Source organism: Capsicum annuum, chromosome 11 (genome assembly GCF_002878395.1).
Source record: "Capsicum annuum cultivar UCD-10X-F1 chromosome 11, UCD10Xv1.1, whole genome shotgun sequence".
Lineage (NCBI taxonomy): Eukaryota > Viridiplantae > Streptophyta > Magnoliopsida > Solanales > Solanaceae > Capsicum > Capsicum annuum.
The window spans coordinates 32,820,791-32,834,219 of NC_061121.1; the positions used below are offsets into that span (position 1 = coordinate 32,820,791).

A 13,429-nucleotide genomic window follows, 5' to 3' on the forward strand; every position below is an offset into this window, starting at 1 on the left:
TAAATACACCCAACATCACCACCCCACACTTAAAGCCTTGTTCGTCCTCGAACAACTCTTAACTATAAATACCATGAGCTGAAGAGACTCCACACTTCCACTACATGAAAGACACTTAAGCTAGCAGTACAATGACTGCATGAATGCAAGTTTCTACACTAAGCATGTTTTACACAATTGAAAGCTCAAGAACACTACTCCAAAAAATACCTAGCCTCAAGAATTGACTCATCTAGTTGGTAAATTCATGCTTATTACTCAATCAAGGACATCATACAAATCACCTACATTTATCAAACATGTGCCCCTCACAACAAGAGAGTTACCCACAATCACTCAAAATAATGTAATTTATAATGTAATGGGTACAAGAATCAAATTACGCTCACTATTAGAAAGAATTCACAAGTTACACATAATGAACCATAGGCTTGCCCTTAGTGTAGTGTTCCACTAATAGTCGAATGTAAAGCTTAGGATCAATTAGGACTTTTTCGGGTTGTAATGTAGGCTAAGGGACGGGTAGGAACTATTTTGGCGAAGAATAGTGGCTGACCTCTCTAAGCACTTTAATACACTACATTATACATTTAAAACCAATCTCCAACAATCAAATTAAACCACTGTTGTCTACCTATCTCGTTTAAGCATTTTTACAAACACTTGGTGGACACATAGTTTACTACCACAAGAGTCAATTTTCTCATTTTTTAACAATCATGGCAATATTTTTAGCATAAATTATATCACAACCATCCACCACAAATCAATTATACACCAATAACTATTACCTTGGGGCATCAATTTCACCCTTTTCTTCTTCAATTTCTCAAACTCCTTTCTCAAATTCATTTTTTTTTCAATAAAGCACTTACAAGCTTTTTGGATCAAATTATGGTCTATCAAAGAAGAGATTAGGCTTTGATAGAGATTAGGCTACTTATAAGGTTACCAAAGAAAAAGTTAAAGGCTCAATGGGAGTTAACTAGGATAATGCATAAGGGTAGGTAAAAAGAAGGTATAAAATATTGTTATCAAAGAAATGCCTATATCATTTCCTAAACTGACATTCTTTATTTCGCTTTACATACACACCGGGCAAGTTCTAGACATCACATGCGACAGGGAATACATAAAAATCTCACACACACATGGCACATGCTCAACTCAATAGGATCATCATAGACTCCCAACCAAACAATAGTATGAATTCAAAATTAAGCCAACAAATACTAGAGTCACAAAACATGAGCATAAGAGTCTCAAAAATAGTAATTCACTCAATCAACATGCTTTTTTCAACAAACCCACTTGCATCATGTAATCAAAAATAGAACCAACAAGAATATCTCACTTATTCCTAACCAATTTTTTTTAAATTGAGTCAAAATTTGGTAATTTCCCCACCCTACACTTAAAAATCTACTTTATCCCCAAAGTGAACTTAAAAGTAAGAAATAGAAATACTCCTTGAGGCCTCTAGGCCTAGCTAGTAGCATCTTCACATAAAGAGGAGATCCATGGAACCCCACACTCCATCTTTGCCATGCTTCAAGCTCAAGTTTACGGTACTCAGACTTCCCGTTAACCTGTGACTCAACCAAAAACAAAAAACTACGTGAAATAAAAATTAAAAACTGAAAATAAAACCTACTTACCTTGGGTTGCCTCCCAAGAAGCGCCTAATTTAGTGTCACGGCATGACCCAATCAACTTTTTCCTCCACCTTGAGGATATGGATTTCACTTCCAATATTGCATCCATCTTTTTGCCTCGATTATATGGAGGTGGTACAGAGATTAATGAACCGAGTAATGGACAATTCATGATGAACCACTCGGCCTTGAGGTGAGGTGTGTTTTTATATTGTTTATCCGATGTAAAATCAAGAATATACGATTCTTGTTCCTCATCTTTACACTCTTCCACTATTTTAAATGATTCTACAGACAAGATATCATCTAAATATAATATAGAAAAGTTCTTGAAGTGTGGACCAACAAATCCTACTTCAAAATTTATACTATCCTCAACACTCCCACTTTTATTCACCTTCTCAATTTCAATCTTAAAAGAAAGATGACAGTCGAATGGCTGCGATTCTTGTGGTGGTGGTGGTATATCCTTAACCTCCATAGTTGTCTTCGCAAATATGACTAAATCAGTATTAAAAGAATACATATCTGCAGAGTGATATAGACTGTAACAAACCACACACCAACTTGTGGGTTGCTCCAAAGGTTGGAAACAAACAGGTCCCCTCCAAATGCTTGGATCAAAATCTGGACAAAAAACCTCATGGTGGGGTCCTCCAAAAAAATGACAAGAATCATCATCCCTCAAAAATCATCTATCCAAGATTGACATCTCAAGAAGAGTGTGAGAAAAATAGGAATAAAGAAAAAATTAGAAAGAAACAAAAAAAACAAAAACTATTAATAACTCAATATAGAAAAACTAAAATTAAGATAGTTGCCTAACTACAAGTCCCCAGGAACGGCGCCAAAAACTTGACAGTGCCCAAGCGTATACGCAAGTGTAAGTGGTCTTATTAAGTAATATAGTGGCTTCAAGAAAGCCCAAGTATCGATCTCTCAGGAACTTGTGTTCACGGCCTATATAATTCTAGTTTAACTAATTGAGAAAAAGTAAGCAAGGAGAGAGTTTGTAACTTTGCAAATTAAAAATAAAATAAATAATACGTAAAAATAAAATACTTGGGACAATCAATGGAAGAAAACCCAGGGTTGAGGTATTTCGAACAATCATACAAATCTCTATTCCTATCGCAGTTTACTTAGTTATTGGATTGTTGATTCGCAAGGTTTATGTGACGATTTTAGTCTCACGACCTCAAATATTCTATCTAGTAAACATTGTACCTATAACTCCTGCAGAGATACAAAAATTCTTCTAGATTCATGAAGTTATCTTCTTGCAAGAGAACCAAGTAAGCTTCTAGGTATATCCCTATCCTAGATGTCATCCCTTATTTTATAAGAAAATAAGAACCTTGCTCCCTAATTTCTTCGTTCTATTCTATGATTCTCCTCCTGGATTCACATAAAAATATAGATTTATTCTAATGGTAGCTAATCATTAAAATAGTAGGCTCAAAAAATTAAGAACAACCCATATGATAATCCAAAATTAAACTACAATAAAGAATATTTAAAAGTATTCATGTTCTTGTCCTCAAACCCGTAAAGAGGATTTTAGCCTTTAATAGAAATATTCATCATCCAATCCCTTGGAATGATGATACAAATCATAAAAAAAAAACTAAATTAAAGTGACAAAACCTAAAAATAAGTTGTGGTATCCTCCAATGATGTTTCAAGTTGATCTCGGGTTTCCTAGAGGTCCCAAGATGATCAAAACGGAGTTTGAGACGTTATATTTATAGTATACAAGTCATAAACCGACTTGTATTTGGTTTCCACGCTATTTTACTTTAGATGGGTAGAATTATCCCAATTTTGGGCATCGGCATGACGCAGAGACATGCAAATTCACAATTGTCAAACAATCTGTCAAATTCCAGTAGTTGTTCGCGATTTCAATGTGTCGCGGGGCCTCTGGAAACTCCAAATTAAGATACACGAGTCATACTTTCAAAACCTTGGGCCTCTTATAAATCTAGTAATGTTTTGAACTCCTCCATTGGACACCATTACAGTCCACACTCGCCCAATACTTTTCAGGGGTCCAACTTGCATCCAACTTACGTCATATACTTTTGTTGAGCATTCCGAGCCTTATTGAGTTGTTTCCACTTGATTTGAAGCTTTTATATCCTTAATATATCATCATAATACATGAACCAAGCATCATAAATCATTAAACACATAAATTAAGAGCTCAAAACAACACAACATCCTCACCGATGAACTAGAAACACGAGCTAAGCATAGGCTAAATTCATATTGAGCTTTAACTCATTGTTTTCACTCTTTTATTGATCCAATTGACCCTTGAACATTATAAATAAGTTGTTTCACATATCAAAACATACTAATAACCTTAGTAACTCATTAAAATACATTAGAACTCAACACAAGAGACTAGACAACACCTAGCTCAAGCTAGTCACACTAGCTTTCTCGGTTGAACTCTAAATGGTCGAATTGAATCAAAACTCATGTGGAAACATCATTAAACATTGTAAACACGTACTTGAACACATAATTGCTCATTTATATCATTATTAACACACATAGCATAAGAATCATCCTCAAAACAAGGCTAAAAAGGCTAGAATAGTAAAGCTAGAATGCATAAATACACCCAACATGACTCCTGCATTGACAATGGCTAAAGCTTCCACATGTTCCATGAGGAGTGACAAAACTTGCAAATTCGATTGAAGAGATGACCCGATTAGGAGGAGGATGCTCAAGATATAGAGTTGTTCTTCTTTTTCTTTCACTCATTCTTTTTTGAAGGCCACATGTTAATAAGAAGTGGATGAGTCTCTGAACCCCGTGATTGTACACTTTGTACCTTTGCCTATTTTCTCAAAGTTTTATGTGCAAAATAGTGTTTGAGATTAGTACAACGTTAATGAATCATCATAGTCCTACTTTCTTTTGTTCTTTTGAATAAAATATTCTCAAGTGAGACTATTAAGAGCGTAATTTTTTAAATTACAAGAACAATCTCCTTAATTTCACCAGCCAAATTATGCATATGCGAGCTGATTAAAAAAAATAAATAAATACCCAGTACAATCCAACAAAATAGGGTCTGTGGAGGGTAGGCGTACGCAGACCTAACCTTAAACATAGGGTAGTTATTTCCTATAGAACCTATAATTCAAGTTAAAAAGATGACATATGTACAGTTAGGTTCAAACCTGCGTCTTCAAGCCAACAACTATAGCCCTTTGCCACTAGCACTAGATTACCTTATACTGATTCCAAAAAACAAAAAATAGGGGAAGGGCTCAAATATGATATCAGAAAGGGATTATTTTTGTAATCAGTTAAATGTTCAGCTCATTCATGTCATCTCTGTTACCAAACCAGCTCATCCATGCCATTATTTTTTAATGATGGATTTTCAAAAACAGCTTTGCCACGTGGCCTCTTATTAGAGGTCCACGTTATTATATTGGACACACTAAAAACTTGATCCATTAAAAAGAAACCACCCACGCCCGACCTATTACCTTAATCCGCTTTTAGTTTTTTCTCTCGCACGCAGGGATCAATCAGATATCCGAAAAATCCTAATACCATTTTCTTATATCATCTTGTCTGAGCTTCGATGCCCGAAATCTATGATTATAAGGACGGAGGACTAATTCGTTATCAAGGATTCTTATAACTATGTAGTGTAAAAGGTTCTTGAGATATGTGATGATCAAAGTTGTGAACTAATTCTTTCGCGTATTAAAATATACCTTACTTCCCTCAAGAAATACACTTATGGAAAACACATTGTATCGCATGTTGAGAAGCTCATCGCGATAGGAGGTTAGTACCATAATGTTTCATTATACATTAGTCTTTAGCCAACTTCTAACTATCATTTCATCATATGTTTTTTAGAGAGACATGTGGCTTTGTCGTTGAATTCTTCTCAAGGCAATCCAATTCTGAAGAACTGAAGAGATTTTTTTTTGTATAGCTTAAAAATAATTGTAAATAAGCAGCAATTCAGTTTTACTTCTGCCTAAATAATTGTAAATGCAAACCTGTAATTATTTTTTCAACATTAGGATAGAGAAATGAAGCAACTTATTACTTGGTACCGCAAGAAGATGATATACGAAAATGATATCCTTGTGTGCGAGAGAAAAATTTGAAAGTGGATAAAGGTAATAGCTCGGGAGTGGGTGGATTTTTTTTAATGGATCAAGTTTTTAGTGGGTCCAATTTAATGATGTGAACCTCTAATAAGAGGCCACGTGGCAAATCAACTTTTGAAAACCCACCATTCAAAAACAATGGCATGAATGAGCTGAATTTTTAACGGCGATGGCATGAATAAGCTGAACTTTTAACTGATAGCATAAATGAGCAACTTCTGATAGTTCAGTGACATATTTGAGCCTTTTTTCAAGAAACTATTATTTTGTAATGTAGCTTGACCATCTTAACTAGCGATAGATACTGTTAGATGTGAACAACAACTGGTTTTTCCTTATATTATAATGATCTTTTGCCATCAATCTTGTAATTTCGACATTTTAATCTTATAATTATCATTATTTGGCTCATGCAACATAAAATATATTATACCAGGATATACACACTTTTCTCCATATAATATTTACTATTTTGTCATCAAATCGTAATAATGAATTTCTTTTTTGTAAGGGGATAGTTGTGAAGACAAGCATATTATATTGGAGAAAGGAGCATCAACACTAGAATTTTTAATCTCAAATAAAATCTTTATTACTTTATTAATTTAGGTGAATGATATTTTCACCTAAAATGGTGACTCCATAAAATGGTGTTTTATACCAAACAATGAGTCTATGATCAGTTATGGTTACGGGATATTTTAGGGGAACTGAGTTAAGTACTTGGGCAGTCAAATAGGATCTACGGAATTGGTGAAGAACTTGGGTTGTCAATTTGATTATTTTTCCAAGCTACTCCCTCCGTCTCAAATTATCCGTCTCAAATTGAGATAACACATTGATTAAGAAAAATAATTAATAGCAAGCCTAATTTATCATAGTACCCATATTAAATGATATTTACATCTTAATTTGAAGAAAAAATAATTAATGCAAAGGAAAAAAACATGAAAGAAAAAATTTGTCTTGTCTTGATTAATGAAAAAAGACAAGTAAAATGGGACATCAAATTAGGAAATTTGGGACAGGTAATTTGAGACGGAGGGAGTACTTTATTAACTGTAACTAAAAGCAAGTTATAAAAACATACTTTATATGGTTAGGAGAATGAATATGTTTAGAAAAGACTTTCTTCGTAAAGAGACAGTTATGTATTTGTTTATTGACAGTCTTTGTTTCCTTCATACATACATTTCATACATACATAACATCACTATATATTGCTGATAGTATCTTTTTGAGAAGGGAAAAGGGTCAAATTTGTCTCTCTACTTTAAAAAATTAGCTAAATATACCCTTCGTCATATTTTGGGGTCAAATTTATCTTCGTTGTTATACTTTGGGGCCAAATTTACCTCTCTACTTTGAAAAATTGGTTAAATATACCTTTCGTCATATTTTGAGGTCAAATTTACCCTCGATTTCATACTTTGGGGCCATATTTACCCTCGTGGTTAAGAAAGTTTTTACTTTCAACCTTCCTTTAACAGAAAAGCCCAAATCAACGTTAAATTCTCTAATTTTTTTAAAAATAAATCACATCCTAATCTAACCCATAAAAAATATACCAACAAATATACCCCTCCCTTAGTTTTGTTGGTCGAATTTTTTCAACTAACAAAAATACTTCTTTTTCAACGTGCAACACTGGTAGGTAGTTTACAAATGAACAAAACGTAAAATGAAATGGGATAACGGAGAAGCATGAAACTAGAGAAAACGTCTATTACAAACTTTGCTCTTATTTGATTACGTTCAAATTTCAAATTTTGATATGCAATTCTATGTGTATCAAACTTCTAGAACCAGTGAATAAATTTTTTGAGTAAATGACATGATAAAAATTTTGTATAAATCTAAATTGCATATAAATATATATGAATGAAGAGATGCCCGATTGGCACATAAGGAGACTTCTTAACTCAATCATCCAGAGAAATATTCAATGGGTATAATCTATTGCATTAGTTTGTTAAGTGCCATTTTTCATGAGTTTTCCATTGATGCAGATCCACGAACTGAGAAAGAAATATATTTCTTTATGTTTGCACTGATGCAAATCAATTTTTCATGAGCTATGCTTGATAAATATCTAGTGGCTTAATATCGCTGAAAAATTGGCCAACAAAACTGAAGGGGGTATATTTATTATTTGTGTCTTTTTTTGTGGCTTGAGTCAGATCAGAAGGTTTAGATTAAGGTGTATTTTATTTTTAAAAAATGGGATATTTAACGTTCATTTGAGCTTTTCTATTTAAAAAGTGTACATATGAAAAGTTTCTTAACAACGAGGGTAAATTTGATTTCAAAGTATGACAACATCAAGGGTAAATTTGACCTCAAAGTATGATGAAGGATATATTTAGTCAATTTCTAAAGTAGAGGGGTAAATTTGGCCCAAAAGTATGACACCAAGGGTAAATTTGACTACAAAGTATGACGAAGGGTATATTTAGCTAATTTTTCAAAGTAGAGGGTAAATTTGACCCTTTTCCCTTTTGAGAATAAAAAAAAATTTAAGATAGTTGAACATTGGATAAGTAAAAAAACACTTTTTATGAGGGGATTTTTAAAAATAAACCAATCAAACTTCGTGTAATGGAATACGTTGTCAACCATAAAATAGATATCATGTCTTTTTAATAGGCTTAATCTTACCACATAAAATTTTACTTATTAGTTATCAGTCTGTGTATAAATTTGAAAACTATCTTCTATCCATATTTTTATGTAGTTTTAAGAATATTGCCAATGTATTATATTTTGTTTTCCTACTATTAAAATACAAAACATTAGAAATTACTCAATTAAAAGTAACTACATATAATAAAATAAATAGATAATCTTAAAAAAGGAGATGACAAGTTATGTTGAATTTGAGTGCAAAGGTTATATTGTTATATTAAAGATAAGTTGTGACCTCTGAACTAAAAATAATAGGAATTCAATATGATCAAATAAAGAAGATTATAATTTTTTAATATTGTCCGCGCATCACGCAGGCACATATACTTGTAAGTATGCATTTTAATGTTATCTTTGCATAATCCTATGATAAACAAATATGTATTTTAGTGTTATCTTTGCTTAACACTTTGATGTTTGTACTTTCTAACAACAAAATTACCAAGAATTAATCAACCTCCTTCTAGGATTTGATAGACTAATATTTATTTATAGATTGGGTTGATCTGCAATTGATCTACCTTGCATGGTAATAGTTTTAAGTATTATTAATCTATTTGCAAGTTTCAGAAGATGAACTAATTTACAATTTTTTATTCCGACATTAAACATTGCAGAATAACAGTCGGTAAGGGCAACCAAATGCAAAAAGCATCCAACTTTAGAAGGGTCCGAATGTCAATGTAACCACTGCAACTTAATATGCTGTTTACGCATTTTCATTCTCTGCATTTTAATCTGTTCCGAGCTGGTAGAAATACATAAATTGTCAAATATGAAGCAGAGTTCCTCACTAAAGCGCTTCGATTATGGACAGACAACAAATGATATTTCCCTTTGTAATTGAATCATTCCGTTGCATCAATAATTCATGAATGCATATATATGCAGTGTTTATCTTTGATCAAGATGTACTAATCTCTATCAAGGAGAGTTTGTCTGTAACAACACAAACTTCTTTTATTTTCGTCCATTTAAACAAGATCTAGGAAGAGACACATTTTCCAAAAAAAGTACAGACGGAAATAAGCAACATTATTAATTTGAGGTAGCTTTCTTCATCTGGTGAAACTTGCGATGAATTTCCGCAAGTTTCTCAGGCTGTGGAATGATATCCTTCACAACATTGTCTGAGCAAAATCTCTTGTCCCATTCTGCTAGACTAGGCATCTTGGTTTCATCCAGTATCTTCATTTCATCCATCATCTCGATTGCCTTCACCCATCCTAGTAAACTACCAAGAACAATGTCAAGGTAACCAATTCTATCTCCACCAAAGAAAGATTTACCTTTGTTGATCTTGATAAAAGCTTCTTCCAGCAGCAAATTCCCTTCAGATATTTTCTCCAGTACAGCTGCCTTTGCTTCCTTTCCTTCCGCTTTCATAAACTCCACTACCAATGGATACCACTACAACCATTTTCTTCAGATTTAATGGAAAATTCAAGAAAAGAGGTAAAACAAGAAGAAACTTTGATGAACTTACTACTTGTTTTCCAAGGATGATAACATTCACTGACCATATGTGAAATCAACCATAAGGTTTAAATACTAGTCCAAAAAACATGTTAAGTTTAGTAGTTACAAATTCAACAACAACATATCTAGTGTAGTCCTACGAAGTAGGGTCTGGGAAGGGTAGATGTACATTAACCTTACCTCTACCTCAGAGGTAGAGAGACTGTTTCCGGTAAGTTACAAATTAAACTGTTACCAATTATAGTATATGAGATGGGATATGAAATAAGTTTTCACCTTTTCATCTATATAGGATGCCCAAAACTGTGCTATGGCACGGTCATAGGGATCAGAAGGAAGAATGGAGGGACCACTGGGCCAAGAGTCATCGATGTACTGAAGGATGACAAGGGACTCACAAATAGGCTTTTCATCATGTAACAGGACTGGGATTTTCTTGTAAACAGGGTTGGATTTGAGGAGCAGCTCACTTTTGTTTAAAGTAGTCTCTAGTATAAACTCAGGCTCAACAGACTTCATCTTGAGGGCTATTTCAACCCGGTTTACGAAAGGGCTTGCCCATACACCTAGAAGCTTTACACTGCCTGTTGCCATGGCTAGCTTCTTCAACAACTAATATTGAAAGAATGACTAATAAGAAGAGTTCAACACTCCTTTTTTTAAAAAAAAATATCAGGTAGCATTTGATATTCTTGAACATAAGTACTGGAGTATCTAGTAAATTGTGCCGGTTTGTCCTTGCTACCAAATAAAGAATATTGTAGATGCATGTGAACAAGTTGTAATAAACAATATTGTAGGTGGGAACAACATGTTTTTTATTGATGTAAAATACAAAGAATCTTTTTGACATCTTTCTACATTTAAGTCATTTTCGGTATCGCTGTCTCTTTCCATTGCTAAGCCTTTTTGTGATAACATACAAGATAGGGAAGCACAAAAAAAAAAAAAAGAATCAAGTGAATCAAGCAAAATTGAGACAAATTACTTTGCTTAAAAATTGTTGGTAAAGTTTTTGTCATTTGAGCAGGAGGTCACGGGTCCGCGGATCCCACACATAGCTGGATAGTGCACTAGGCTGCCCTATTACTTTGCCTAAAAGATTTATGCAAGTCATACTTAAGTTAAAAGTCTAATTGGGCAAGCGACTTTGCTTGATCATATACACATCAATCTTCTCATGATTCTTAACACAAATCCAAAACATAAATACACTTGAAATGGATACAATATTCAACTTTTGATCCTAGTTTTTGTTGTTTTAGGTAGTATTTCGGGTACAAGAATCTGTGTTTAGGCATAACAACTTCAACACTAGTTTAAATTTAAAACAAGAACACTATGAAGTACAAAAATACCCTCAACACAATATCAAAGTGATCTTTCTAAGAAGTGTTTTTATTTTTTCAGAAATTAAGATGAAACAAAAATATAAAGCCAAGTCCCCCGATGTAACACCCTGCATTTCGGATAGGAACGAAAATCATCATTTCCTTCACTTAAAGGTTCCAAAAGCCATAAATCCAATACAAGTTTAGTGTGTTAATAAATTATGTAGTGTGGAAACCTATTTGAGCATGAATTGAGATCATAGAGGTCCCCAAGCTCAAGGACAAGTTGAAAGTTTTCCTATCGTTCGAATTTTAGTGAGCGTTGAAACTTAGGTCAACTTCAATCAACCATTACACTTTGTATATATTGAATTAGAGTACATGCTATATATCAAATGAAAGGTATTCAAATTATCTTTCCAACGATACTAATTTTGCAAAAATCCGACACCCGAGGAAAAAGTTATGGCTTTGCAAAGTGGAGTGTGTCGTGCAGCATAAGGTGTGCGATGCATACCCTAACTTATGCCATAAGGTGTGCGACGCACAACCTAATGTATGCGATAAAGAGTGCGCCTCACAACCTAAATTATGCGATAAGGTGTGAGTCACATATATTATTACTCAAGTGACTTAAACACTCCATTTTTGGGGAAAAATGGTCCTTTTCCCACCCTTATTTAGCCATAAACACGAATTTCAGTTCCCAAATACCCCAAAATACACCTTCATTCATTAAAATTGCTCAAGAACTCTCTTTAGGGTTTCAAAATAAAAACCCAAGCAACTCAAGATTCAACCGTGGGTTTTTGAAACTAATTGCATATTTGGAATCCCCAGAACGTAGGCTTCAAGAAGCACCTATCATCTTCGTATATAGAGGTATGTGGGGTTATCTCAAAAATCTCATGGGCTTATAAATTTATGCTTTCAAAATGGGGGTTTTGAAATTACGAATATGATTATGTTTTAAACGTTTTATGAAATTGATTTGGTCTTTACGTCCATTCCCAAAGTGATTTGATATATGATATACGTATATGCATGTATTCTGAAAAAATGTTAGCTTGAGAGTATGAATTATATGAAAATCCCTCTCTTGATATGATTTTGTATTAAATCATCATATGATGTGAATTATTTGAAATCATCTTGACAAGCATGACATGAAATATTTTGAAAATGGTTATGATTTTTGACTTGAAATGAGAGGGTTGTTATGTTGAAATATGATGAATATAATGGTTGCATGAAAGAATGATGTGATATTGATGGCTTGCAAGTCGGGTATGATGATACCCTACAGAATAAGATATGTGATTGAATTAAATGGAGTTTGATGCATTGATTTTACATGAGATAGGTGGATGCCCAAAAAAGGCGTTTGAGTGTAAGAGCTCATCGCTGGAAACCCTATTTGCCGACATGGGGATTTGGTACCAGGCTAAGTGATCTTGTGTACTTGACTTTATGTCATTCCCAAATTGGGACTATGGTTAGGAGCCCAGGCTAAGTGATCTTAGGCACTACTATACTTTATTGGGTCGAGACACCCTGCTATGTGATCTTGTGTGTCTTCCCCTCACTTATACTCTAATCTCGGTGGCAACCGAGATTTGACAGTTGGTGTAAATATTATATGTAGGGTATTCTACCTAGCTCATTTGCATTACATTATTGTTGAAAACTATTACATTATGCCCATGTGTTTTCAAATGATTTGATATAAAACTGCTTTATAATGCCTCTCACCTATATTTGGAAAAAAATATATTATATTTTGTGTTTGATTTCTCTGCATACCATTACTTTTGTATTGACCCCCTTCCCTCTCTGGTTTAGAGGCACAGTTTAGGGGTCCAAATAACCAGTAGATCTCTTCCGACAGATTTGCAGGATCAAGTGGTGAGTCTTCTATATTTCAGAAGGCCTGATGTCTATCAGTTCATTTATCATTTAGTAGTTTTGGGTCTACTGGGGGCCTTGTCCCAGTTTTCAGACAGTAATTTGTTTCAGTCATGTATTAGAGATTTCGCAGATGGTTGTTCAGATGTCGATAGATGTTATGGGACATTATTTCCCCTTTGTTGATTTCATTTGATTTATGACTATGTTTTTCGTA

The 13,429-nt window shown here is 33.7% G+C and overlaps 1 protein-coding gene across 1 annotated transcript; it reads right to left on the bottom strand.

The window, feature by feature from the left end:
• Nucleotides 1–9,431: 9,431 nt before the first annotated feature.
• On the bottom strand, nt 9,432–10,754 carry LOC107848341 (glutathione S-transferase U17). Its single transcript, XM_016693090.2, has 2 exons — nt 10,253–10,754; nt 9,432–9,907 (listed from the first exon to the last, which is right to left on the bottom strand). Exons 1-2 carry the CDS (start codon nt 10,568–10,570, stop codon nt 9,536–9,538), a joined length of 690 nt encoding a protein of 229 aa, XP_016548576.1. The 5' UTR covers nt 10,571–10,754; the 3' UTR covers nt 9,432–9,535.
• Nucleotides 10,755–13,429: the final 2,675 nt, after the last annotated feature.

Excerpts from the sequence above, each read along its gene's own strand:
- LOC107848341 (XM_016693090.2), bottom strand. The coding sequence starts at position 10,570 with ATGGCAACAGGCAGTGTAAAGCTTCTAGGTGTATGGGCAAGCCCTTTC. Across the intron at positions 9,908-10,252 it reads CATCCTATATAGATGAAAAG|TGGTATCCATTGGTAGTGGA; the intron begins GTGAAAACTTAT and ends AAATGGTTGTAG.